The sequence below is a fragment of the Ursus arctos genome, unplaced genomic scaffold, assembly GCF_023065955.2.
Source record: "Ursus arctos isolate Adak ecotype North America unplaced genomic scaffold, UrsArc2.0 scaffold_32, whole genome shotgun sequence".
NCBI classification, from domain to species: domain Eukaryota; kingdom Metazoa; phylum Chordata; class Mammalia; order Carnivora; family Ursidae; genus Ursus; species Ursus arctos.
Genome location: NW_026623008.1, coordinates 24934173 through 24957907, shown reverse-complemented (window position 1 = coordinate 24957907; position 23735 = coordinate 24934173). Strand labels below are relative to the sequence as shown.

Here is a 23735-nt window from a genome sequence, read left to right as displayed (position 1 = left end):
TCTGATGCTTCCCAGAGGCCCTGCTGTTTGATCTAGAGGGCCTGAGAAACCCACCCTAATTTCTTTAAAGAGCCTTGTGTGACGGACACTATGCTCTTTTTTTAAATTTAAATTCAATTAGTCAACATATAGTACATCATTATTTTCAGATTCATCAGTTGCATATAACACCCTGTGCTCATCACATCACATGCCCTCCTTAATACCCATCACCCAGTTACCTCATCCCCCTACCCACCTCCCCTCCAGCAACCCTCAGTTTGTTTCCTAGAGTTAAGAGCCTCTCATGGTTTGTCTCCCTCTCTGATTTCTTCCCGTTCAGTTTTCCCTCCCTTCCCTTATGATCTTGGATGCTAATTCTTATATTCCACATATGATTGAAATCATACAATAATTGTCTTTCTCTGATTGACTTATTTCACTCAGCATAATACCCTCTAGCTCCATCCACGTCGTTGCAAATGGTAAGATTTCATTTTTGATGGCTGCATAATATTCCATTGTGTATAGATACACATCTTCTTTATCCATTCATCTTTCGATGGATATCTGGGCTTTTTCCACAGTTTGGCTATTGTGGACATTGCTGCTATAAACACTGGGGTGCAGGTGCCCCTTCGGATCACAGTGTTTGTATCCTTTGAGTAAATACCTAGTAGTGCAATTGCTGGGTTGACACTGTGCTCTTTTGATCTTCCTGAGCTCTCACCCAAAGGCGGGACAGTCACACCCTCACTTTATCTCCAGACCGCCTTTCCCTGACAGTGCAGGAAAGCCATTTCTTGATTTTTAGTATCCTTTGCTGTCTTAGGACTCTGAGAATTTTCAAAACTATCAGGTCCTGGCTCCTTTTTAACAATCTTTCCCTCAATTTATCTCCCTTTCTCACTTATGCAGCAAGAAGAAACCAGAGAGTGCCTTCAACACTTTGCTTGGACATGTCCTTAGCTGGATCACTGAGTTGAGTAGGCACGTGTTCTGCTTTCCACATAACTGCGGACAACAGTGTCACTAAGCTTTCTGCCACTACGTCACAAGGATCCCCTCCCTCCACTTTCCAGTAACATGTCCTCACTGCCTTTTGAGCCTTCACTGGCAGCATCCTCAAAGTTCAGGTTTTTCTTTTTTTTTTTTTTTTAAGATTTTATTTATTTATTCGACAGAGATAGAGACAGCCAGTGAGAGAGGGAACACAAGCAGGGGGAGTGGGAGAGGAAGAAGCAGGCTCATAGCGCAGAAGCCTGTTGTGGGGCTCGATCCCAGAACGCCGGGATCATGCCCTGAGCCGAAGGCAGACGCGTAACCGCTGTGCCACCCAGGCGCCCCCAAAGTTCAGGTTTTTCTAACAAGCTTCACAAAATATTTCCAGCTTCCCCCCATGGTCTGATTCCAAAGCCATCTTACATTTTAGATATTTTTCATGATACTATGCCTCTTTTGATACCATAATCTATATTGTTCTCTCTTTTGATTTGTAACAAATTACCCCAAACCATAGTAGCATGAAACAACAGCATTGACTAGCCTAGTTTCTGGGAGTCAGGAATCAGGTGGCTGATCTCCGTCTGTCACAAGGCTGCAGTAAAGGTGTGCACAGGAGCCCGGGAGTGGTCCAGCTCTGAGCTTCTTCGTGGCTGTGGGCAGGGTTCCTTCCTGGCAGGCAAGCCACCCTCAGTTTCTTGCCACATGAGCCTCTCCACAGGACAACTTTCAACATGTCCGTTTGCTTTGAGCAAGCGAGAGAGACAGACAGAGATCGTCTTTTGTAGCCTAGTCACTAGTAAAGAAGTGACATCTTATCAGTTTCGCCCTATTCCGCTCATTAGAAGTAAGTCACTAGGTCCAGCCCACACATAAAGGGAGGAATTATACAAGACTGTGAATATCAGGAGGTGGGGATCACTGGGAGCTACTTGAGAAGCTGAGTGTGGGCGACAGTGCAGAGGCAGCAGTGGCTTGATTATGCTACGTCAGACTCCCATAGGCAATGGGCAACCACTGAAACACTTTACTGTTGAAGGGGAAGTCTTACAACATCAATCAGGCAGCCAGAGCAGAGAAGGGATTGGAAAGGGAGCAGTGGGTAGTGAGAGCTAGTGCATGGAAACTTATAAGGGGATGGGCCACTCGAGAATGTTCATGGCATCCCACCAACCCAGAAGTCTAGACCAGCCTGGAGCATCACATGGCCCCATCTGGGCCCCTGGCTAAGCTTCCTCCTGCTTCAACTGCCCTTTTGTTTGTTGTTCTCACCTCTTTTAAACCATCCTTTAGAGACCAGGGCAGGCACCCTCATTCATAGGGTACTTCCTACACACCAGACTTCATTTACAATGATACGTCATTTATTCTCCAGCACACCTGTAGGGCAAGTATAATTTGGGAGAGTGTGATTAGAGGTACATGACAGGACAAGGGAGCATCATTGCCTTGGTGATATCACCCTAAGGACCATGCCCTATCCATGGACCTGATCCTTGAGCTTAACAGCCCAGAAATTGGATCTTGTGGTCCTCAAACAATTGATGATTTAGTGGAAGGTAAAATCAATTATAAGATCCCAACACAGTGGGACGCCTGGGTGGCTCAGTTGGTTGGGCATCTGCCTTTGGCTCAGGTCATGATCCCAAAATCCTGGAATTGAGCCCTGCATCAGGCTCCCTGCTCAGCTAGGAGTCTGCTTCTCCCTCTCCCTCTGCCTCCACCTCCCTGTTCATGCTCTGTCTCTTTCTCTCTCTTTCAAATAAATACATAAATAAAACATATATTTAAAAAAGATCCCAACACAGTTGTGTGTTCCAGATGGTAACCAATTGTTTTGCAACTGGTATCAACTTCTCTGTTGGGATTTAAGGCAAACCCAATAAATAAATATGCTTATTCTTGTCAGGTTTGGAATCAGTGGCGGGTGCAGGAGAAAGACAGATGAGGATCAACCTGTTGCCTCTATTACCAATGAACTAATTGAAGCTCAGACCTGAACACGTTCTGCAGCCAAGTTTTTTTGGGGGAGGGGGGAGAAGGGTATGGTTAGCGCCTCTTCTCAAACCCACTAGGCAGATAAGTCTTGCTTCTTATTACTCTTCCAAGTGAATGCCCGGGTTGCAAGAGGGAGAAGCATTCCTCTGTGGGCCTTCGACTGGTAGCATCAGTGTCACCTGGGAACTTTTAGAAATGCAAATTCTAGGTCCAACTCCCCCCAAAATTGAATCAAATTCTAGGAGTGGGGCCTAGCAATCTGTGTGCTAACAAGCCCTGAGGCGAGCCTAATGCAGGCTCAAGGTTGAGAACCACTGGTTGAGTGGAAGCTGTTCCACATGCACATATGAGACCTGGGAAGAAATGTCCTTATGGCATATTCTGCCACCCATGCCTACCCTTCTCCCCATCCCTGGGGAAAATGAATCACAGGGGTAGAAGTTTTAGACTTTCCATGTTTGATTTTTAGCTTATAGCTGCTCCAACGAGTACCAAGTAGAGGGTCCTGATTATTTCCCCTCCAAAAAAGAAAAATGTCATGGGTTTGGTATTTGTTAGCCTTGTCTCTTGCTCTTGCAGACCTTGGAGGGGCTCTCATCCCCTCGTTGGCACTGAATGGTTTCTGAAGATGCTAAAATGACCAATAACCAGAAGTCAAAATGAAAGCACATGGCTCTCCCTGCAGAAAACTCTGTGGCTCCCCATTGCACTTAGATTTCAAAATAAACTCCTTTCCAAGGTCTGTCCCACTCCAACTGCCTCTCACACCTTGTCAGTCTGGCCTCCCTACTCTCCCTCTAATATGCCGAGCTCACTTCTGCCTCAGGACCTTTGCACTAGCTGTCCTGCTACTTGAAGAACTCTTTCTTCAGACCTTGGCATGCCTGGTTCCTTCTTGTCCTTTAAATCTGAACCCAGATGTCATCTTTGACCACTGATTTAAAGTGCCCTCAACCCCACTTGTCATTGTTTATCTCATTACCCTTGTTTATTTTCTTCAGAGCACTTGACACTATCAAAAAATGATCTGGTGTGTTTATTTGTTGACTTATTATCCGTCTCCCCCTCCCTGGAATGTAAGAGATCAAGGACCTTGCTGTATTCCTAGCACCAGAACAGTTTCTGGTATATTGCAGGCATAAGATTTACATAAATATTTGTTGAATAAATGAATAAATGAATGAATAAGTGAACATAGGAAAAGCTTTGGGAGAGAAGGATCAGGGTGCAGTGATTCATTCATTGAGACAGTGATGGGCCCAAAGACTCTGCCTTCCTTTTCCCAAGGACAGGGCCACAGAGCCCAGCTGAGTGGGTCTGGAATGCTGGCACCACACCAGCCTCCCTGCCTGCTTCTCCTCTAGCCCACTGTCTTAGGCCTGGCTCCCCCTTCTCCTCCTCCTCTTTCCCTCCCTCTGCCTCACTGTCATTCCATTACAGTCATTAGAAACCTGCAGATTCACACCCTCCTGTCGACTTTTTCATAAAGGAATGTTAATGGAGTTCTTCTTCAGCAGGGGCGATGCAGACTGTTGTCAAAACTCTGACTTGGCCACCCACCTTCGTGTAATTAATCAAACAGGAAACCAGAAAGGGGCGGCATGAGGGCTGGGCCTAGCTGTGTGGTGGCCGTCTTCCCAGAGAGGAGTGTGGTACAACACACAGCTGCTGCCCACCGAGAGCCCGTAGGTCAGGCTGGAAGCAAGACAACCCAACTGGAACCACTACAGAGGAGTACAAGTCAGGATCCAATCTACCCTGAGGGGGAGGGGCTCCTCCACCTTCAAGAGGGTACAAAAGAAAGGAAATTAAACAGATAAAGTAGAATCTGGAGGGAGAAATAAGGTTAAAGACAGTGTCTTCTAAAATTAGAAGGAAGCTGGCATTGATGGAGTACTGTATTGATTATCTATTGCCATGAGGCAAATTACCATACACTTACTGGCTTAAAACAACACACATTCACTATCTCACACATTCATTGTCTCTCAGTTTCTGTGGATCAGGAATCCCGTATCAGCTTAGCTTAGCTGTGAGGCCTCACAAGGTTTCAGTCCAGGTGTCAACCAGGACAGGGTTCTCATCTGGAGGCTCAACTGTGGAAGGACTCACTTTCCTGCTTATGTGGTTGCTGCAACACTCAGTTCCTTGTGGTTGTAGGACCGGGAGCTTTAGTGTTTTGTTTTGGGTTTTTTTGCGGCTGTTGGTCTGAGGCCCCCCTCAGCTCCTAGAGACTGACCATAGTTCCTTGCCACGTGAGTTTCCCCAGCTTGGCCACTTCATCAAGTCAGCAAAGTCTCTAGAGCAAATCAGGTAGCAAGATGGAGTTTTATAGATCATTACATAATCACAGAGGTCACAGTTCATCTCTTTTGCTTCATTCTATGGGTCAGTCACAGGTTCTGCCCATGTTTAAGAAGGGATGGGACATGGGTATGGACACTAGCAGGGGTGGATCATGAGACAGCCACCCTAGAGGCTGCCCACCACAGTACATAATAGGTGTGAAGAACTGTGCCAAATGCTCTTGCATGTATTATATCATTTATTCACTAAAACAACCTGTAAAGTGAGCATTATCCCCATTGCACAGGGGAGGGCTCAGAGGAGAGAACTTGCCCAAGTTCCTGCAGACATTAAGATCAGAACCACCTGTTTCACAGCACTAAGCCAACCTGTGCAAGCTTAGAGGGCTGAAGGATTTGCATCTTTACGATGAGGAGTAAGGGCCTGAGGAAGGCAGGGGAATTGGGTTGCAAGTGCATTCTAGCTTCTTGTGAGATTTGAGACCAGGAGGAAGGGATGGGTGTGGATTACATGTTGAGAAAGAAGAAAACTGAGAGTACTTATGTTTGATGATCTCTGTTTTCTCAATGAAACAGAAAATGAGGGCGTCTCCTGAGAGAGTGGGGGTTGGGATGGAGGGGAAGCAGAGCCAAGTTGGAACAACAGCTGTAGGGAACGGGGAATGGGAAAAAGGAGTCTTGCCAGCACCAGTACAAGGTTGCCAAGTAGGATAAAGCTGCTTCCTCCCTGAAGACTTCAAAGGTCTCCTTGGTAGGGAGTACCCACTCCCACCCCCTGGCACTCTGTGTAGCCTTCACTTTCATCGTGCTTTGTCGTGCTATAGTTTATGCCCACATCCGTCTCATCAGAAGGAAAGTTCTTACAGGGCAGGAACCTGACAGCAGTCTATGCGGGGCCTCCCGATAACCAACACAGGATCTGGCACACGTGAGTCTTCCATAAATGGCCTGACTCCAGACCTTGAACTTCTGAATCACTCCACTGTATCACCTTCTATTCCCTAAAGGCTCTCCAGTTCTATAAGACTTTTCAAAGTATGTATTTTTACTTTTGTTTTGAGAGTAAAAGTTCGAATAGCAGTAGAGGATGAAGTCTAAGTCCATCCTGGAATAGGAGTGGAGATGGAATTAGGGAAGTCTGTTGCATGCATAACGCGGTGACAAAAAGGCAATTTTACATTTTGGCCCAGTCTTTTTGATGTTGAGAAGTCAGGAGCCATTTCAAAATATTCCATACCAACCTATATTGATTGATAAGAAGCATTGCTCATGGTGTGTTATTGCCTGAACAATACAGCACCGACACAGAACAATCCCATTTGTGTCAAATTACCACTTTTGACTCATTTTAAGTGGCAGAACCCTAATTCAAACTGCCTTAGACAAAAAAAATGAAACATCGTGGGCTCATCTCCAGTGAAAAGTCCAAGACTATACTCTGATGCCAAAAGGACTAACATTTTGGTCCAAGAACGAGGCAGATGGCTTGCAGCAGCCTCAGGACAGCGCTCTCCCCTAGGACCCCATGCACAAGTTCTGTGGTCCACTCTGATTGGACCACCCTGGGTCACATGCCTGTAACTGAACCAATCAGTGTGACCAGGGGACTTCAGAGGCGGGTGCTGTGAGCAAGAGGAGAAGGAATGGATGCCCGATGGTCATAAAGGCAGTAACTGTCCACTCCATGTGTTCTATGCTTCTAACCACAGACAAATGATTGGGTGGATACCCACCAAAATCATGACAGGTTTTCTCCAGGTCATAGGACTTGGGCAGAGTCAGATGCCCGTGTTTATAAAATCCGCCCTGCATTCCATTCCCACCAGAGGAGGGACCACCCTGGGGGCTCCTCCTGGCCCGCTGATGATACCTAAGGCTCAGTGGAGGAGCAGTTCTGGAATTACTGAAGAAACCAAGACCCCAAAGCCCACCTCAACTCCAGTTTCCCAGCCTCTGCTGGGGCCTCAATTGGGAGCCTGACCTGAACTCCAGGCCTTCTGGCCCTGCTGGTGAGGATGATGGCAGGACTGGCATTCATGCACCTGACCCTGAGGAGGGTCTTCTGCCCGAAATAAGCACTTGCAACCAGGATGCCCCTACCTCCATGACTTCCACTTTACACCTGGAGACTCCCATCCCACCTGCCCAAGCCAAGCCCTGTAGCTACTGACCTCACACACCGCCTTTGCCCTTCTCTCAAAGCCAGCCTTCCGCAGGATCAGCTTCCAAACCCCAATCTCAACCACCACCCCACTCACTTCCTCAAAGCAGCAGCAGCGTGGCCGCACTAACGCCATACAGGAGACCAGCGACAGGCAATACAGTTGAATGGCATTTTATTTCTAATTGGATCCATCAGCTTTGTCCGAGTCAGTTTTCCCTCTGCGCTGGTTCTTAGCTGACCCTTGGAGGCCCTTCCTGGCAATACGTTGTTTACGGTAGATTTCCAATTCCTCTTGGTATTTGGCTCTCAGGAGAGCTGCTCTTTGCTCATACGGTTGCTTTTCAGCGTCTGTTGTTGCAGACCACATCTTCCCCGAGGCCTTTGCCACCTGCACTACTGACCAGTTCGGATTCTCCCTCTTCAGCTGGGCATAGTGGTCTTGGCAGAAGAGCAGGAAGGATGATGGGGGGCGTCTGGGCGCCTGGGGGTCCCGCTTTCTCCGCTTTTTCTTCTTGCCAACATAATTCATCATCTCTTCCTGGTACCGGGCTTTGTCGAGCTTGGCCAGAGCTTCATATTTGGCCTTTTCGTGCTTTGAGATGGACCTCCATTTTTCCGAACACTTTCTAGAGAACTCTTTAAAGCCAAGGTAGGTATTTGGCTGCTGCTCCTTGAACTTGTTCCTGTAATTCAGCAAAAAGTGGATGTAAGAAGAGACATTCACCTTGGGCCTCAGCTGGATCTCTTTTCCCATGTTCATAAGGTCATTTTTTTTTCTGGATTCAGTAATTTGGACAGCAGAGACTTCTGTCTCCACACTCCAGGAGCAATCTAGAAGGTGCTCTGCTTGCGGTGAATTTTTCCCTCTGCAAGAGCTCCGGTCTGTCATCAGCCTTTTCAGTGGTGGTGGCATTATTGAGTCAGAAGAGGGGACTGTGACATCATTCACCAGCCTGTGGCATTTGCATATGGCTACTCTTTATTGGTTGGCTACTTGAGGGTCCATTTCTGCTTCTCATGTGAGATGATGGTTCATCCAGAGGAGGCTTGGGAGCAGGTCTTCCCCTGGAATATTTCTCCTTGCCTTCCTGGAGGCAATGGGCTTTGCTCAACTATGGGAGCTTTCAGTCCTTCGGATGTAGTAATGAGCCATGGGGCCTGCCTTCCTCACCGTAAGATTGTCAAGATGCCACATGATGCCTTCCAAAGTCAGGATGGAAATAATGAACGCGAGGAGGTGGATGGCTCTAGAGCTGTCATGATAAAATGTGAAGTCTTTCTGTTTGCCTTGAATGGTGGCAGCTCATGCCGTTCAAAGAGTTTAGTAGTAACTCTAAAAATAATCAGGTATGACAGCCGTGACTCGGTTCCTGTCAGGACAAAGTTGTCTAATTTAAAACCTGAGCACTTGGGCTATATACATCTGAACTCTTCATTTCTCTGAAGAAACTGGGGTGGGGTGGGCAGAGGGAGGAGAACCTTGAGGGGTTTTACTCATTACACTTGAGTCCATGAAACTGGGGTCAAATCCTTGGCTATCAGGAGGCCTCCCTGCTCTCATCTCTGGAGTCCCTGGCTCTCGGGGTTAGAATACAGAGCTCTAATGGCTACACTCAAACTAGTTGGCTTCTGACTTTTTGTGAAAGCCGTTGACAATGTTCTACCAGTCTTCCAACTGAAGGTTAAAGAAAAGACGATAAAAGTGTCATCTTGTGACCTTTGGACACTTTGAGGTCCTTGCTTGTATGGCACCGGGGTTAACACAACTGGTGGTTGATGATACTACCAAATATATAGGACTAGAAAATGGAGCCTTGTTAACAGAAAAATGAGGGTAGAATAGCCTAACAGGTGGGAGTCTGAATTTGGACTGATTTGCTTGACTCAAGCCTGTGCTTCTTGCTGCCCCCCCAGAACTTGTGCCTTGGGGGCCAATGGCTCCAGCGTGCAGCTTCAGCAACTGAGCCTCGCAGGGAAACTTGCCTGAGACTAGAGCACGTTTCCAGGGCTCCCAGTCCACTCCCAAGCCTCCCAGACTGCCTTCAACTTCCATCTGCTGTAAAGGAAAGATGGAAATTGATGGAGTCCCCAGTCCTGAGTTTGAGCCCCGGCTCTGCCACAAGGTGGCTGGGCTATTGATGCTAGCCCCTTCCTTCCTGTAAGTCCCTGATTTCATATCTGTAAAATGGGTGCTTTGGACTGGCCAGGAAAGACCCTCCAGATAACACGCTGTAGTTTTGTGGCTGTATTTAGAGGCCTATACGATCTCAGATGCCAGCGGAGGAAGTCTGGGCTAGTGGTGGGTGCAGTGGGGTCAGGCCAGTGGGAACAAATTATTCTGAGCACATTTCTCAGCATGGTTAGTGTTCATCACTCTGGTTCTTTCTCCCAAGGGCCAGGGGTTGGCTCACCTGGTTGTTGAATTTGAGCTGGGCTGCCAAGGTCAATAGGACATAGCTCTTTTCCGAGATGGAAGGACAGGTTGTGAGGAAGAACTTGGCTAACATCTATAGATAAGAATCAGACTCGGCTCAGTCTCACAAAAGCCTCAGCAGCTCATTTGTGCCTCCGTTCATGACCTTCTACCCTTCTCATGATGAAAAGTTCCAGAAGGATTAATCCTATGATAATCATCTAGAGACTAGCAGGTCTAGGAAGACAAAGCAGTAAAAGGTAAAAGCTATGGCCACCCTGTGGTGTTTAGGCCACACTCTCGCCTTGGAGGGATGAAGTGAGGAAACAGTCTGGAGAACCTTAGGGAGGGTCAGTACGGCTGGCTTTCTAAGTCAATGCTATGTGCGCTGGTAGCTGAGTCTTTCCAACCTTCTCCACTCTGTTCTATGTGCCCTGGGAAGCCGACCCACACAGACCACATCAGTGGGTCTCACACCCTGTGGCTTCCATTTCAGTTTGGTCACTGTGGTTCCCAACAGTAGATCAGGAAGAGAGGAAGGTGATGTCAGGGCATTTATTCTCCTGGCTTCCTCCTAGAGAGGTCACCTGGAGCTGGCTCTCGGACCCTGGACTCCTTGGCTCCTTGGCTCCTATCAAGTTGTCCTTTCTAAATGACTGACTCCTTCCAGCTTCAGGAATTGCTCCCTCTCCTTGTCCCCTCTTGCCAACGGTGGTAAGAACTATGCTTATACTAGCCTCTGAGGACTCTGCTATCCCTCGTGGCTTTCCTACACCTTGCCCTTCCCTTTGTAAATAACCTCTTTATTAAACACTCCTCAAATTATTCTCATTTGAGTGGCCATCTGGTTCCTGCTGGGACCCTGACCGATGTACCATGTTTCCAGCTTTCCACCATGAACAGCCATGGAGGTGGATAAATAAAGCAAGTGTGGGCATCGGTCTGGGATAGAAGGGTATTGAGCTACTCAAGGCCTGAGGACCCAGCAGTCTCCCAGCCTAGAATGTTCTGCAGGGGTAAGCAGGGCAGTAGCAGAACGGGGCCACATGGCCTCCAGAGAGGCATCTAATATCCCTTGTATTATAAGATGACCTCTAGGCAAGGGCATTGGTCTGGAGAGCCAGATAAGAAAGATTTTCAGCTTTGTGGGCCATATGGTTTCTATTGGACATACTCAACTCTACCATTGTAGCTCAGACGTAGCCATAGACAATACATACACGGAGGAGGGTGGTTATGCCTGCAATAAAACTTCAAAAAAACCGGCAGATGCCTGGAGGTCATAAACTGCTGACATTGCAGGCTGGAGCTATGAGTTCAGTGTTTTCTAATTTGTTCATTGCCGTTTACAATAAGAATTACATTTTACATCATGACCCGTTTGTGCACAAGCATACTTCATAATATTTATATAATACTTAATGTGTGCCTGTCTCTGTTCTAAGTGCTTTACTTATATCAATTCCTTTAATATTTATAATAACTCTGTGTGTGTGTGTGTGTGTGTGTGTGTGTTGTGTTGGGGGTGCTATTTTTTTTAAAAAAGATTTATTTATTTTAGAGAGAGAGGGAGCGAGCATGGGGCGGGGGAGGGTCAGAGGGAGAGAGAGCCTCAAGCAGACAGCGCTGAGCTCAGAGCCTGATGTGAGGCTCAATCTCACATCCCTGAGATCACGACCTAAGCTGAAACTTAGACTCCGATACTCAGCCAGCACCACTAGGTGCCCCTGGGTGGGGGGAGGGGGCGGCTGCTATTTTTATTCCTATTGTAAAGATAAAGGTCTCTAAACAGAGAGTTTACAGTAAAAAAGTTATAACAAATGATACTTACTACGTGTGTGGTGCACTCTTTTCTATGCCATTTCTGTTATGGTCTATTTTGTTATTCAAAGTGCAACCTGCAGACTGAGCTCATGACCCACTGTAACTGTGGGTTACAATCCATGGACTGGTTTGAAAAACACTATCTAGGCAAGCCGAGGGGAAGCGCTCACCTTAGACACTGTGAGATCCTCTTGATTTAGCGATGATAACGGGAAGTGGAAAGAACATAGTTTTGGGAGCCAGGCAGACTTGAATTCAAATTCTAGCTTTGCCGCTTATGCTCTGGGTGTCACTCATTACAACGTTATCAATAAAGAGCAGTGAGGTGGTAATAAAGCCGTGGGGAAGAACTAACTAAAGCGATAGGAGTAACAGACCCGATACCCCCCTACCATGTGAGCTGGACGTCGGGACTCACTTCTAATGAATAGTGTGTGGAAAAGGACAAATTGTCTTTCTAGTGGAGAAAGCTGACAGATACCACCCTAGCCAATAATGGTATTCTTTCCCTAATTCTGTAACCCCTGGTCTAATCATGAGAAAATATTAGACAAACCCAAGGGGTATTCTACAAAACACTTGACTAGTACCCTTCAAAAATGTCAAGGTCTTGAGAAAGCAAGGAAACCCTGAGAAACTGACACAGATTAGAGATCAAGTAGACTCGACATCTCAGTGCTCTGGGAGATGCTGGACCAAGAGAAAAGGCATTAGCGGAAAGACTCAGGAAATCTGAATGAAGTCTTCCATTGGGCTCACAGTACCGAACCAATGTTGACTTCTGGATACAAGTACCATGGTCATGTAAGACTCTAATGTTAGAGGAAGCTGGGTGATGGGTCTATAGGGAATTTCTGTACTATCTTTGCAACTTGCAACTCTAATCTTATTTCAAACGAAGTTGTTCCAAAATCTCCCACACTGACAGTAATGCGCACCCAGAGTTGACACACCGTGCTCTTGATCTGTCTCCTCCAGAAATCTCGGGGCAGATCTGAACCTCACTTGTAGCAGCACGTGCTCTTGGCATGTCTTCTGTCACAGTGCTCCCCGAATTAGGGACCATGCTGGCACCACCTGAGAAGCTTTCAAAAATCCCAGTCCTCAAGGGTATTACATCAGACTGATGAATCACTGACCTCTACCTTTGAAACCAATAATACATTATATGTTAATTAATTGAATTTAAATTAAAATAATAACAATAATAATAAAAATCCCAGTGCTCAAGACACAAGAAGAAGAGCAAAAGAACCTGGGCTCGGACATCGGATAAATGCTTTGATGCTTCCTCGATTCCCCCCCCGACCCCCTTCCTGTGGGGTGGGAATCTGCCTGCATGTGCCCTCTGAATGGAGTATCTGTGGTAGGGCAGAAAATGGCTCTGCCGGGATGCCCACATCTGAAACCTGGAAGCCCATGACTGTGTTACCTTCCACGGTAAAAGGAACTTTGCAGATGTGATTCTGTTAAGGATTTGAGATGGGAGGGTTACCCTGGGTTACGTGGTGGACCTGATGTAATCACCTGGGTCCCTATAAGAGGAAGGCAGGAGGGTGAAAGTCTGAGATGGGGATATGGTGGCAGACGCAGAGGGTCAGAGTCAGAGATCTGAAGGTGCGGCACGGCCGGCTTTGAAGATGGAGAAAGAGACCACAAGCCAAGAAACGAGGTGGCCACTAGAAGTTGGGCAAGACCAGCAGGCAGGTCCTCCCCTAGAGTTCCAGAGAGCGCAGCCCTACAGACACCTTGATCTTGGCCTGGTGATACCCATTTTGGACTCCTGCCCCTCCCCCCACCCAGAACTGTAAGACAACTGTGTTCTTTCAGGCCACGAAATTGGTAGGGATTTGTTAAAGCAGCAATAGGGAAGGAATACAGTGGCTTTCTCAGCCAGCTGGTGGTCTGAAATGTTTCCTGTGCTATTCTTAACCCCTCCTTATGTTAATAAAGATGAAAAATTTATGCCACCGCTTATTGGATTAGTTGTGGGAGCAAGGAGCGTGATCTACTCAATTTTACACACTCTTCTTCACTCACTTGCTGACTCATTAAGTCACTAATTCACTCGTTTGCTTACCAATTAATTCACTCTTAGATTCTTTCAGTTCATTCACTCACTTATTTGCCACTCGTGTATGCACGCACATGCACACACATCTCAATAAATAGCTGAGTTGTGGAGCAATGTGGCTGATTCTTTGACGGCCACTTATAAGCAGCATTTGAAGGATGGATATGTCTTAGGAAAGGAGGTGGTGGTAGAGAGAGGCATCTGAAATTTCCTGGAAGCCAGACTGGTGGAAAAGACAGGGTCACAAGCACTAGGCCTAGCTCTCTGGCACTAACCTCATGCCAAGAACTATTACTTAATCCCATGTGACCATAATATTTTAATAAGAATGATGACAATGTTTTAAGTATATCGTCTCCAGAAAAGCCTAGAGAGGAAGATAGTTTTGCAGGGCCACGTAGCAATGAGTGCCAGAGCCAGGCCTCAGACTCAAGTTGGTTTGACTCTCAAGTCCATGTGTTTTGCCTCTACTGGGAGTCTAGGGCCAAGGAGAGGAGGAAGCCAACAAGGAACAAGGCCAAGTATTGCAGGAGGAGGGCAGGTAGAAGGAGAATAAGGTGTCTAAATCTCAACACGTATGCGATTCAGGGGAGACACTTCTCATTTGGGTTGATGGATCTCTTGTTCCAGATGGATCTGGTCAGTTTATCCCCAGTTCATAGAATGCCCTGAGTCCTGTGGGTAGACTGACTTGGATAGCCCACAGAACCACACTAGCACGTGCAGATACAAACACAACCTGGGTCTACTACTACTGAGATCACGGGCTGGTCAAAGTGAAGCGTCTACTCCTAGTCCAGCGGCCTAGTGGGCAAGCGGATAGGAAGTGGAACAGATAATCAGGCGCAAGCATGTAATCAGCATGGCAGGGGCCAGGCATGCCTGCTTACCTCTGACAGGACACAGCAAAGGAGGAGAGGATGAGGTCTAGAACAAGACCAACTTAGGGGAGAGAACGCCCACAATGAACTGTGGATGGATCCCCCTCACAGGCCTTGACAGAGCCCCTCCATTATGCCACAGGGTAGGAAGAGTAGTCCCTGATTTTTTTGTCTAGCCCCCTGCCTCTTTCAACTACCATGAACATCTTTCATTTTGTCTGCCTAACACCGACCCCTCCCTCCCTCTGAACACATCCCTTCTTTTGGAGAACTGTCCTCCAAACAGTTCTAGCAGGGGCCTATGCTCTTGGCCCCAGGAGTAGGCACCCCCCCTAGCTGGACTAATCAGAGGCTTCCAGTGACCTTTTCCTAATTAGAACTAACGGAAGGGATTTTTGTCTTGTTTCTGGAAGTGAAGGTGTGAGGATGAATCGGAGCTCCTAAGGGTGGTCATAGGTCCAGCTTGAGCGTCGCCATTTGACGTGGAAAGCATGAAGCCAGCAGACAGAGCACAACAGAGATAGGGCAAAGAGAGAGGGGCTTTGTGGCATTTGGGTCCCTGGGTCTAGTCATCCCTGGAGCCAGCTATGGCTTCACTACAGCAGCCAGTCATTTCTTCTCTATTCCAAGCTGATTTGATCTGGATTTCTGCCACTTGAAACCAAAAGTATTAGCCCAGATGTGATAGAGGTCAGCGATATGAGAAGACAGGAAATCTCCTCTCCCCTACTTGTCCATTCTTTCCTTCCTATCTCCCTCCTCTCCCCTCTACTTGCTTTTGCTCCACTGTACTAATGGCTAGACATCTGGTTTGTTATTCAGAAAGTGTACATACGACACCGGCACATCGTTGGCCCTCAATAATAATAGCAAAGGGTCTTTGAGCACTTGCTATGTGCCAAGCACTGTACTGAGAGCTCTTATACCTATTATCTCACTGAGACGTCCTGTCAACTCTATGAGGTGGGTGCTATTGTTATCCTTAGTAAATAGAAGGGGAAACTGAGGCCCAAAGCCGGTCAGTTACTTGCCCACAGTTAGACAGCTGGTTAAGTTTAGAGCTGAGACTTGAACCCAGGCAGGTACCTTCCACGGCCCATGTTCCTAATCTCCACCCCAGACTGCTTTCTATTCAGTAAGTGTTAGCACTTTGCCCATGAGTCTCCCTTGCTGCTTGGAGACATGCTGTGATCGAGAGTATGTGGCAGCTGTGTCTGGAATCCTTAGCAGGAGTTTACGAGCATCACCATATCACCCTGAATTGTCACAACGCACTGTGAGACACACACTGGGAAAGAGAGACTCAGGGAGGTGAAGCAGTCTCCCAGGGTCACACAGCCAGTGGATGTGGAGGCAGGATCCAAATCCAGCTCCATCTGACTAGGGTACTTGCTCACTGGCCTTCACATCCCTGAGATGTTTTAGACCATCCGTTCTCCAGCCGACTGGAGGCTCATGCCCTCAGCCAAGGCTTCGGAGCTGCCCGGCTCTCAGGCAGGGCTGGCTAGCTGCTTCCTCCTGGAGGGGGAGGGGACATCGATGAGGCTCCAGCTCAGAATGGCAGTCGAATGGCAGGCAGAGGCTGGCATGGGAGGCTCCTCCGGAAGCCATCTGCAAACATTTCCTCAGGATGAGAAGTATTATCCAAATATAATCCCCAGAGGCCTCTACAAGACATACATTGCACCCTCCCTGGGAGGGGGACAGGCCCCTTCTCTGACTCCTGTCTGCCAGTGACAGGTGGAAGATGGACAAGGCTGAGAGAGCAGGACTGGTGGAGGCCAGGCTGGAGCCACTGAGGGAGAAGGGAAGGTGGCTGCCACGTGGACCGGCTACCCTGGGTGCCATTCAGAGTGCCCTGTCCTTTTCCCCCTGCACTGCCCTGTGACCAGACTGGATGCAGGCACCCTTACTTCTCCAGGGAAACCTAGGCCAGGTTTCCTATTTAATCCCTGTGTGCTCTGGAAGGTAGGGTTCAAGGCAATGATAAGATCCCATCCCTTCTCCTCTCAGAACTAACTAAGCAAGGGAGGAAAATATGTCACACTTGTGAGGCACCTGCTGTGTGTCAGGCACAATCCTGGACACCTTACATACACAAGCACAGCTGTTCACAGGACTCCCATTGCACAGATGAGGAAACTGAGGCTCAGAGAAATTTTGGCACATCCCCATACTTACACAACTAGTAAACAGTGGAGCCCAGACTCAAATACAGGGCTGTGTTGATTCAAGAGGCCAGGCCCTTAATCTTTGACCTCCTTAAACCTATTGCCTCTGTGTAGGGGAACAAGATAGGTGGTGACCCAGACAGGTGGGATCTCCACATAGGCAGAGACCTGAGCCAGGAAGGCGAGGGGGTCCAGGGAAAGTGTGAGTGTGCCTTTGTCACCACGCTCCTAGGGCACCCAGGTCTTGGGCCGGGCCTGATGGGGAAGGCTTTAACATCTGAGGCCATGGGACCGTGAGGTCTCCAGGGGAGCTCTCCGGTCTAACCTGGAGCAATAGAGACTCGGGCTGGGGGCAGGGAATGGCTGGCTAAGGATTCAGCAGCAGGGCAGAGACTGCGCTTAGATTCTGTCCCAGGCAGAAGGCAGCAGGACGTGGAGGAGGACAATGTACTAGGGGCAGCACGTTGTGTAAGAGTGATGGGGCGGGGGCACGGACGGAAGAAATGATGCCGGTCCACGCCCTCCCCCAATCTCCCTCCTGTGCACGAGCCGGGCCTGCGGGGCCCTTTCTGCGTCGAAGCCCCTGCACGGTCCCACCGTCGGATTGGCCCCACTAGAGTCACATGACCACCCTGAGCCAATCAGCTTCGGGCTGAGGGTCACGTGGGGCCGGTGGGGTGCTTGATCTTCGGAGGCTTGCCCCTCCCGGAAGGGAGTGGGACTGCCTGCTTTAGACGCGGAGACAGAATGTGAGGAAGGTGGGCAGCCCCTGGAAGGTAGCCGAGGACCCGCCACCAGCCCCGTCACCCAGAGTTCGGCCCCCGGCCCCACGCCTGTCCGCAGACCCAGCGCCAGTCTGCTCTCAGAAGCTTCGTGAACAGGGCCTCCGCGCAGAGGCAGGAGACGCCCCAGGCAGCAGCCTTTCTGGGTGAGCAGCCGGGCAGGGAATGCGAGGAATGGACACCCCAAGCCACTCCCAGACCTTCTCAAGGTGCCACCCCCAACGCGCGAGCCCCAGGACCCCCAGCGGTGACGACACCCGCATCCCAGGGGCAGACACTGCCAGGAGCTCTGCCCTTCCCTCTCCCGGGCTCGATACAGCCCTCCAGGGAGCAGTGCGTCTGGAGGAAAAGCGTTTACCTGATGTAACTTGTGTGGGTTCCCTGGAGCTAACAATTAGCTGAGCAGGGAAGAGCCCTGATAATTTGTTGAGTTTATTGAGTTGCTGCTGGGAAGAAGGAACATTTGCCCACATTGATTACCTCACTGGTAGTGCACTGGGGACATGTCAGAATGAGAAGAGTCCCCCAGAAAGGTACCAGCATCTGCCAAGTGACTGCGGAGCACGGTGAGGGCTGAGGGACCAAGGGGGTGGGGTGGCCCATCGTCATAGGAAACCGAGATGAAACCAAGCATGGCCTTGGAGGCTCTTCCACTGTCTCCAGGCTCACCTGCTCGCCTGCTTTTCCCCACATATGCCCTCTGCTTTCACTAGCAGAATCTCATTCATTTGTTCACTCATTCAAGCGTTCCTTCTTCTAGTAAGCGATATTTATTGAGGCCTTTCCACGTGTTAGGTTTCCATGCAAGGTACTGAGGAAAGAACTGAAGAAGAAAGAACAGCTCTGGTTTCTTTCAGGAGCGCACAGTTTGGAGGATGAGGCAGACCCCTGGATGATGCTTGGTGAGACAAGCACCAGGCTAGAGGAGTACAGGGAGCCACAAGGTACACAGGAGAAGCCAGCCAGACTCTCTGGAGCCAGTGGCTGTAAGATGCCGCGTGAAGGATGGGCAGGAAGTAGCTAGAAAAAGGATGGGGGTGGATCAAAGTGGACAGGGAGAATTTGGCAAGGAGCTGACTTCTCGATCTTTGGAAACAGAACAGATCTGGACTTTTTTTTTTTGTCGAAAAGGCTGTAGATGAGATCCATACATAGCTGGCCCTTAGGCCTGGAAGTCCTCTGAAGTCCTCGTCAATTTGGATTTTAATATTAACTGATTCCCACTCTCCTAGTAGCAAAGGGGAGGTGATTAGAAAAGATGCCCACTGTTGAAAGCAGGAGACTGCCGTCCGTTCATTCATTTATTCATTCATTCACAAAGCATGCATAATGAAAGTGTTCTTAGCCTCTCCACCAGAGCAGCTCCCTGGGGTAGCTGGCAGGCCCATGGCCTTGTTAGATCTTCCTGACCGATGCCTGGTGGCACTCAGCACCAGCTGCCTGCGGACCGTCTCCCACCCCCACCACCGACGCCCGTGCACTCCATGCTCCCACCAGCTGAGTCTTGCACTTTCTGAGAATCAGATGGGTTTGTTGCCAACTCTCTTGGTGCCAGTCATACTTGTTATTGTAATTATGTGATTTAAATTAAACATCACATAAACTGATGAAATATGAGTGTGAAAGGAAATAGAGTTGCATCTATGGAAACTAAATTGAATGCTTTGGAAAGACTCCATGAAGGAGAATCTCTAAAAAGAATTGCTTCCTAAATATTAGGTGTGAGTGACTGAGACAATTGCTGAGTTCCATAGGGGCAGGGACCAGGTCTGTCTTGCTCACTGCTGCATCCCCAGTGCCCCACACAGTGCCTGGCACGTGGCAGGTGCACAATAGATATTTGTTGACTGAACGAGCTGTAGCAGAATTGGATATGGCAACCGATGCATTATGGGTGGAGTTTATATAAGAGAGATGGGGTGGAGAACGAAACCATGGTCAAAGGAAAGACCTTGGTCCTGCTTTAAATGGACTGGTGCATAAATGTACACTGAAGTATTTGTACACTCTCATGAAATGTTTTAGCTGTGTATGTATTCTTTTATTATTCCTTACTTGGCAATTACTTTTTACCAACAAGCTACGTCATCTACAAGGCTTAGGGTAGGTGTCAGGAAACTGTTTCTTCAAAGGGCGAGATAAATATTTGGGGTTTTGCAGGTTATAGTTTCTGCCACCACTACTCAACTCTGTCATCGTAGCTTGAAAGCAGACAATATGTAAATGAATGATCACAGTTGTGATCCAATGAAACTTTATTTACAAAAACGGACAGCAAGCTATAGTTTGCCAACCCCTGTTCTAAGGAATTGATTTGTTCCACGTGCCAGGCACTGTGCTGTGTTGCTGGACATAGTGAGACAAAATCCTGTCCCTGCTCTGACAGAGCTTGGCTTCTAGTTGGGGAGATGGTTACGATTTTGTGTGTCCAGTACCATGACAGGGGCATGAGCGTGGTGCAGAGGCATCACAGTGAAGGTAAATGCTTCTCCCGTGGGGGCAGGGAAAGAGAGAGGTGGAGAAAAGGAGACCTTTTGGTTAGGTTTATGGGAGCAGTGATATTTCCCCAGGAAGTCAGGTGGGGCAACAGGAAAGGACATTCCAGGTAGAGGGAGTGGCATACGCAGAAGCCTGGAGACATGACAGAAGCTGGGGCTTGAAGTGAGTGTCACTGGAGAGGGGAAGGTGTGAAAAAGTCTAGACTTTATAATACCGGAGCCAGTGCGCCTTTGCTCCTGGGTTTCCAGCAAGGCAGAAACTTGGGCAAATCTCCCCACGGAGTACAGAGATGGACTGAGGGTGGGGGGGGGGGAGGATCAGAAGGCTGTCTCAGTAGTCCAGGTGAGGATGATGAGGTCACGAGGCAGAGAAGACTTGGCTGCCATTGGCCATGGAGAGCAGGAATGGGAGGAGGTAAGGATGACGCTTGGGTTGGGTGAGTAGGAGGATGGTGTGGATTATGGGGAGAAAGAATACTGAGGAGCAAGAATGATTGGCAGAAGCTTGGGTTTGTTCAAACAAGCCCCAAAACCTCCAAGTAGGTAGCTGGGATTTAGATCTTCATACCATGGCTCAGCTGCTCAGAGCTGCCTGAACAACTGGGATGGGTAGGCACCACTGAGAACCAGATCTTGGGATGCCTTAAGTCTTAAGACTCAGGGATTCAAGCAGTCCATATCCAAAAGAGAACTGCATTCATCCCGGGCCCTTGCCCACTTCCAGGAAAATAGATAACATCATGGGTTCGTCCTGGGGAAAGCATTTATCTTGACATAGCAAGAATCCTAGGCATTTGGCTAAAGGAAAGCTGATACGGAAATCATTGGTGATGAGAATGGGTATCAGGGCTGAGTCAATAAAGGCTCACTTCAGAGATGAGAGGTACTTTGGGAGGGGACAGCAGGAGTCAGGTCTCCAACAAGGGCCTTGGTGCCCTTTGCCCACCACCACCAAGCCATTTCCAGAAGGGTTTTTCCCTGGTTACATCATGGTGCCCTCTCCATCCCCCAGAGAGGAGAGCACATGGCAGGTGGGGAGGGAAGAGGGGGTGGGAGTGGGGATAAAGTGGCAAGCACCTCCTATATTTTATATTCTCCCCAGCCAGCTTTGGAGTTGGAAAGATGGTTTCTGCTTGCCCCTGGGATACAGAGATTCTCCAACCCTGTGTCAGATCCAGGCTGTGCACAGCTTAGCTGAGAGATAAAGCCCACAGGAGATGCTCTGGGGGCACAGAAGCCAGATGCCCTTGACCGAGGAGTGGAGATTGTGCAGAGAAGGGGACATTGCAGCTGAATCTGATAGATTTCAGGCTTTGCAAGGACTCCCCATATCTAGGGAACCAGTGGGAGTGGCACCCACTGGCAAGCACCATGCCTTGTACCCAGTATATGCTTGGTGAGTAAATGAGTGCGTGGATGTTCTCCTGAGGATATCAGTTTTCAGGAATACTGAAATTTAAAGCAGGATCTCCTAATACCCCTCCCCCTCTGCGTACAGCTAGGCAACGACTCCACGCAGACTCAGTTATCATCTCGGCGCCTCCAACACCCTGACTGGAGGAGAAGCTTCTTAGGAAGAAATGCTTTCCATGAAGTATGCTCTGAGCTCTCTTATTACCAAGACAAGAACTTGGAGCTTTCTGTAGGGGAATTCAAAGCCACTTTTCCCATCATCAACTACATGCATTAAAGGGAGCGGTTGTGTGTTGTTGTTGTTGTTGTTGTTTTTAATTCTCCCCAAGCCAGATTCCATTAATGAATCCCCATTTAACGGAAGTCAATTTACCAAAAAGAAAAAAAAATGAGTGTAATTGCTTAAATACATTTTATGCTGTGCTGCAATAGCAATTTCCTGTGCGAACTTGGAGTTCCCCAGGCCCCCCAGAGTGAAGTTAATGTGGACAGAAAGGTTTGAAGGGGAGAATCTCTCTTTGTGTTTCTCTCCTTTAATTATGATTCTAAGAGGGAGCAAAATTAAAGAGGATTGGCGGGGGGGGGGGGGGGGGGGGGGGGAGGGAACAGAATGGAATTCAGCCTGAACTGTTCCCCCGCCTTCCTTCATGCTTGTGTGTATGCGGCAGTACAATGCCGTGGATGAGTACATAGGCTCTGAGTGGGGTGCTGTGAGTTTGACTCCCACCTCTGCCATTTAATAGCTGTGTGACCTTGAACAAGTTTCTTAACCTCTCTGTGCAGCCAGGTGGTACAATGGGAAAGGGCAGAAAGAGCAGCACGTGCAAAGGCAGAGAAGCACAAAAAAAAAAGCAGTGTGTGTTCCAGTACAAGTAGGGTCTTCTCTTTGATTGCAGATGGTGTGTGTGTGTGTGTGTGCGCGTGCACACACACGCTTGCACGTGTGCTCAGGAAAGGGAGGCAGGCAGGAGTCAGACCAGGAAGAGTTCATCGAGAAGGTGACATTTGATCAAAGGCTTAGAGGAAGTGAGGAGGTGAGCCACATGGATGTCTGGGAGAAGAGCCAGCTAGCAGGCAGACAGAATGTCAAGTACAAAGGCCCTGAGGCCAGAGGAGGTCTGGCCCGTTTTGAACAGCAAGGAGACCCATGTGGCTAGAGCAGAAAGAATAGAGATGAAGGGGGGAGGAGGTAGGAGAGGTGAGGACACACTGACTTTTTTTAAAGCCTGAGGCCATAGTAAGATCTTTTACTCTAAGGATAGGAGCCACTGAAGGTTTGTTTTTAATTAACTCTATTCAGGTATGATTTGCAAAAAATAAAGTGACCCATTTTAAATGTACAGTTTTTAAAGCTTTGACCAACGTGTACATCCCACATAACCACCATCTTCTTCAGAATGTAGAACATTTCCATCACCCTAAGAGGGTCTCTTGTACTCCCTCCCAGGGGATCCCCACCGGTACCTCTTACCCCCCCAGCTCTGGCAATGACTAATCTGCTTTCTCTTGCTATAGATTAGTGTTTTCCAGAGTTTCATATAAATGGAACCATACCGTGTATCCTCTTGTCAGGATAATGCTTCTGAGAGTCGTCCATGTCGTCGTGTGTATCACTGGTTTGTTGGAGAGTGTTCAGTGAGGCACGGCACCATCTCAATGGCAGAGTCTGATGTTATGACTCCAACACAGAAGCCCCCAATTCTTGGGATGGTTGCCAAGAAAACTCTCCAGTGTGCATTTACGTGCAAGGAGGCAGGAGCAGAACAGAGTAAAGGTGTGTAGGCACCACAGGGCCCTGAGAGTTTAAACCTTGGGAACCAACAGTTAGCAGGAGTCCTAGGGATGGGTCAAGGTGTGGGAAAGAGGGAAGACAGATGTCCCTCGGGGCTTCTCCAGGCTGGACAGCTGGAGTTAAAGCAGATACGGGGGCTGGAGAAGCCTCCCTGACTTCCGCTTACCATCCGGATCACTACTCTCATCCTGCTCCTGGGACCCGGGCACCCTCCCCACATTGCAGTTTGCAGTAAACAGCCTTTGGTTCTGAATTATTCAGGTAAATTCTCCCTATTTCTCCTTCCCTTATGTAAATAGTCTCCAAGCTTTGTCATTGAGATAGAATTGAATTTGGCCTGGGGAAAAAAAAAAAAAACCCACAATACTGTTTGTGGCTTCTTAGAAAACTTAAATGACTCAGCCAGTAATAAACTATTTTAAATGGGATCTGGTGAAA

The 23735-nt window shown here is 48.4% G+C and overlaps 2 protein-coding genes across 2 annotated transcripts in view; one reads left to right on the top strand and one right to left on the bottom strand.

Moving 5' to 3' along the window:
• Positions 1 to 23735, top strand: part of CSMD2 (CUB and Sushi multiple domains 2) — a 513762-nt gene that overhangs the window by 197042 nt on the left and 292985 nt on the right.
• HMGB4 (high mobility group box 4) lies at positions 7628 to 8203 on the bottom strand. The gene has a single exon (XM_026516732.2). It carries the CDS (start codon positions 8201 to 8203, stop codon positions 7628 to 7630), a length of 576 nt encoding a protein of 191 aa, XP_026372517.1.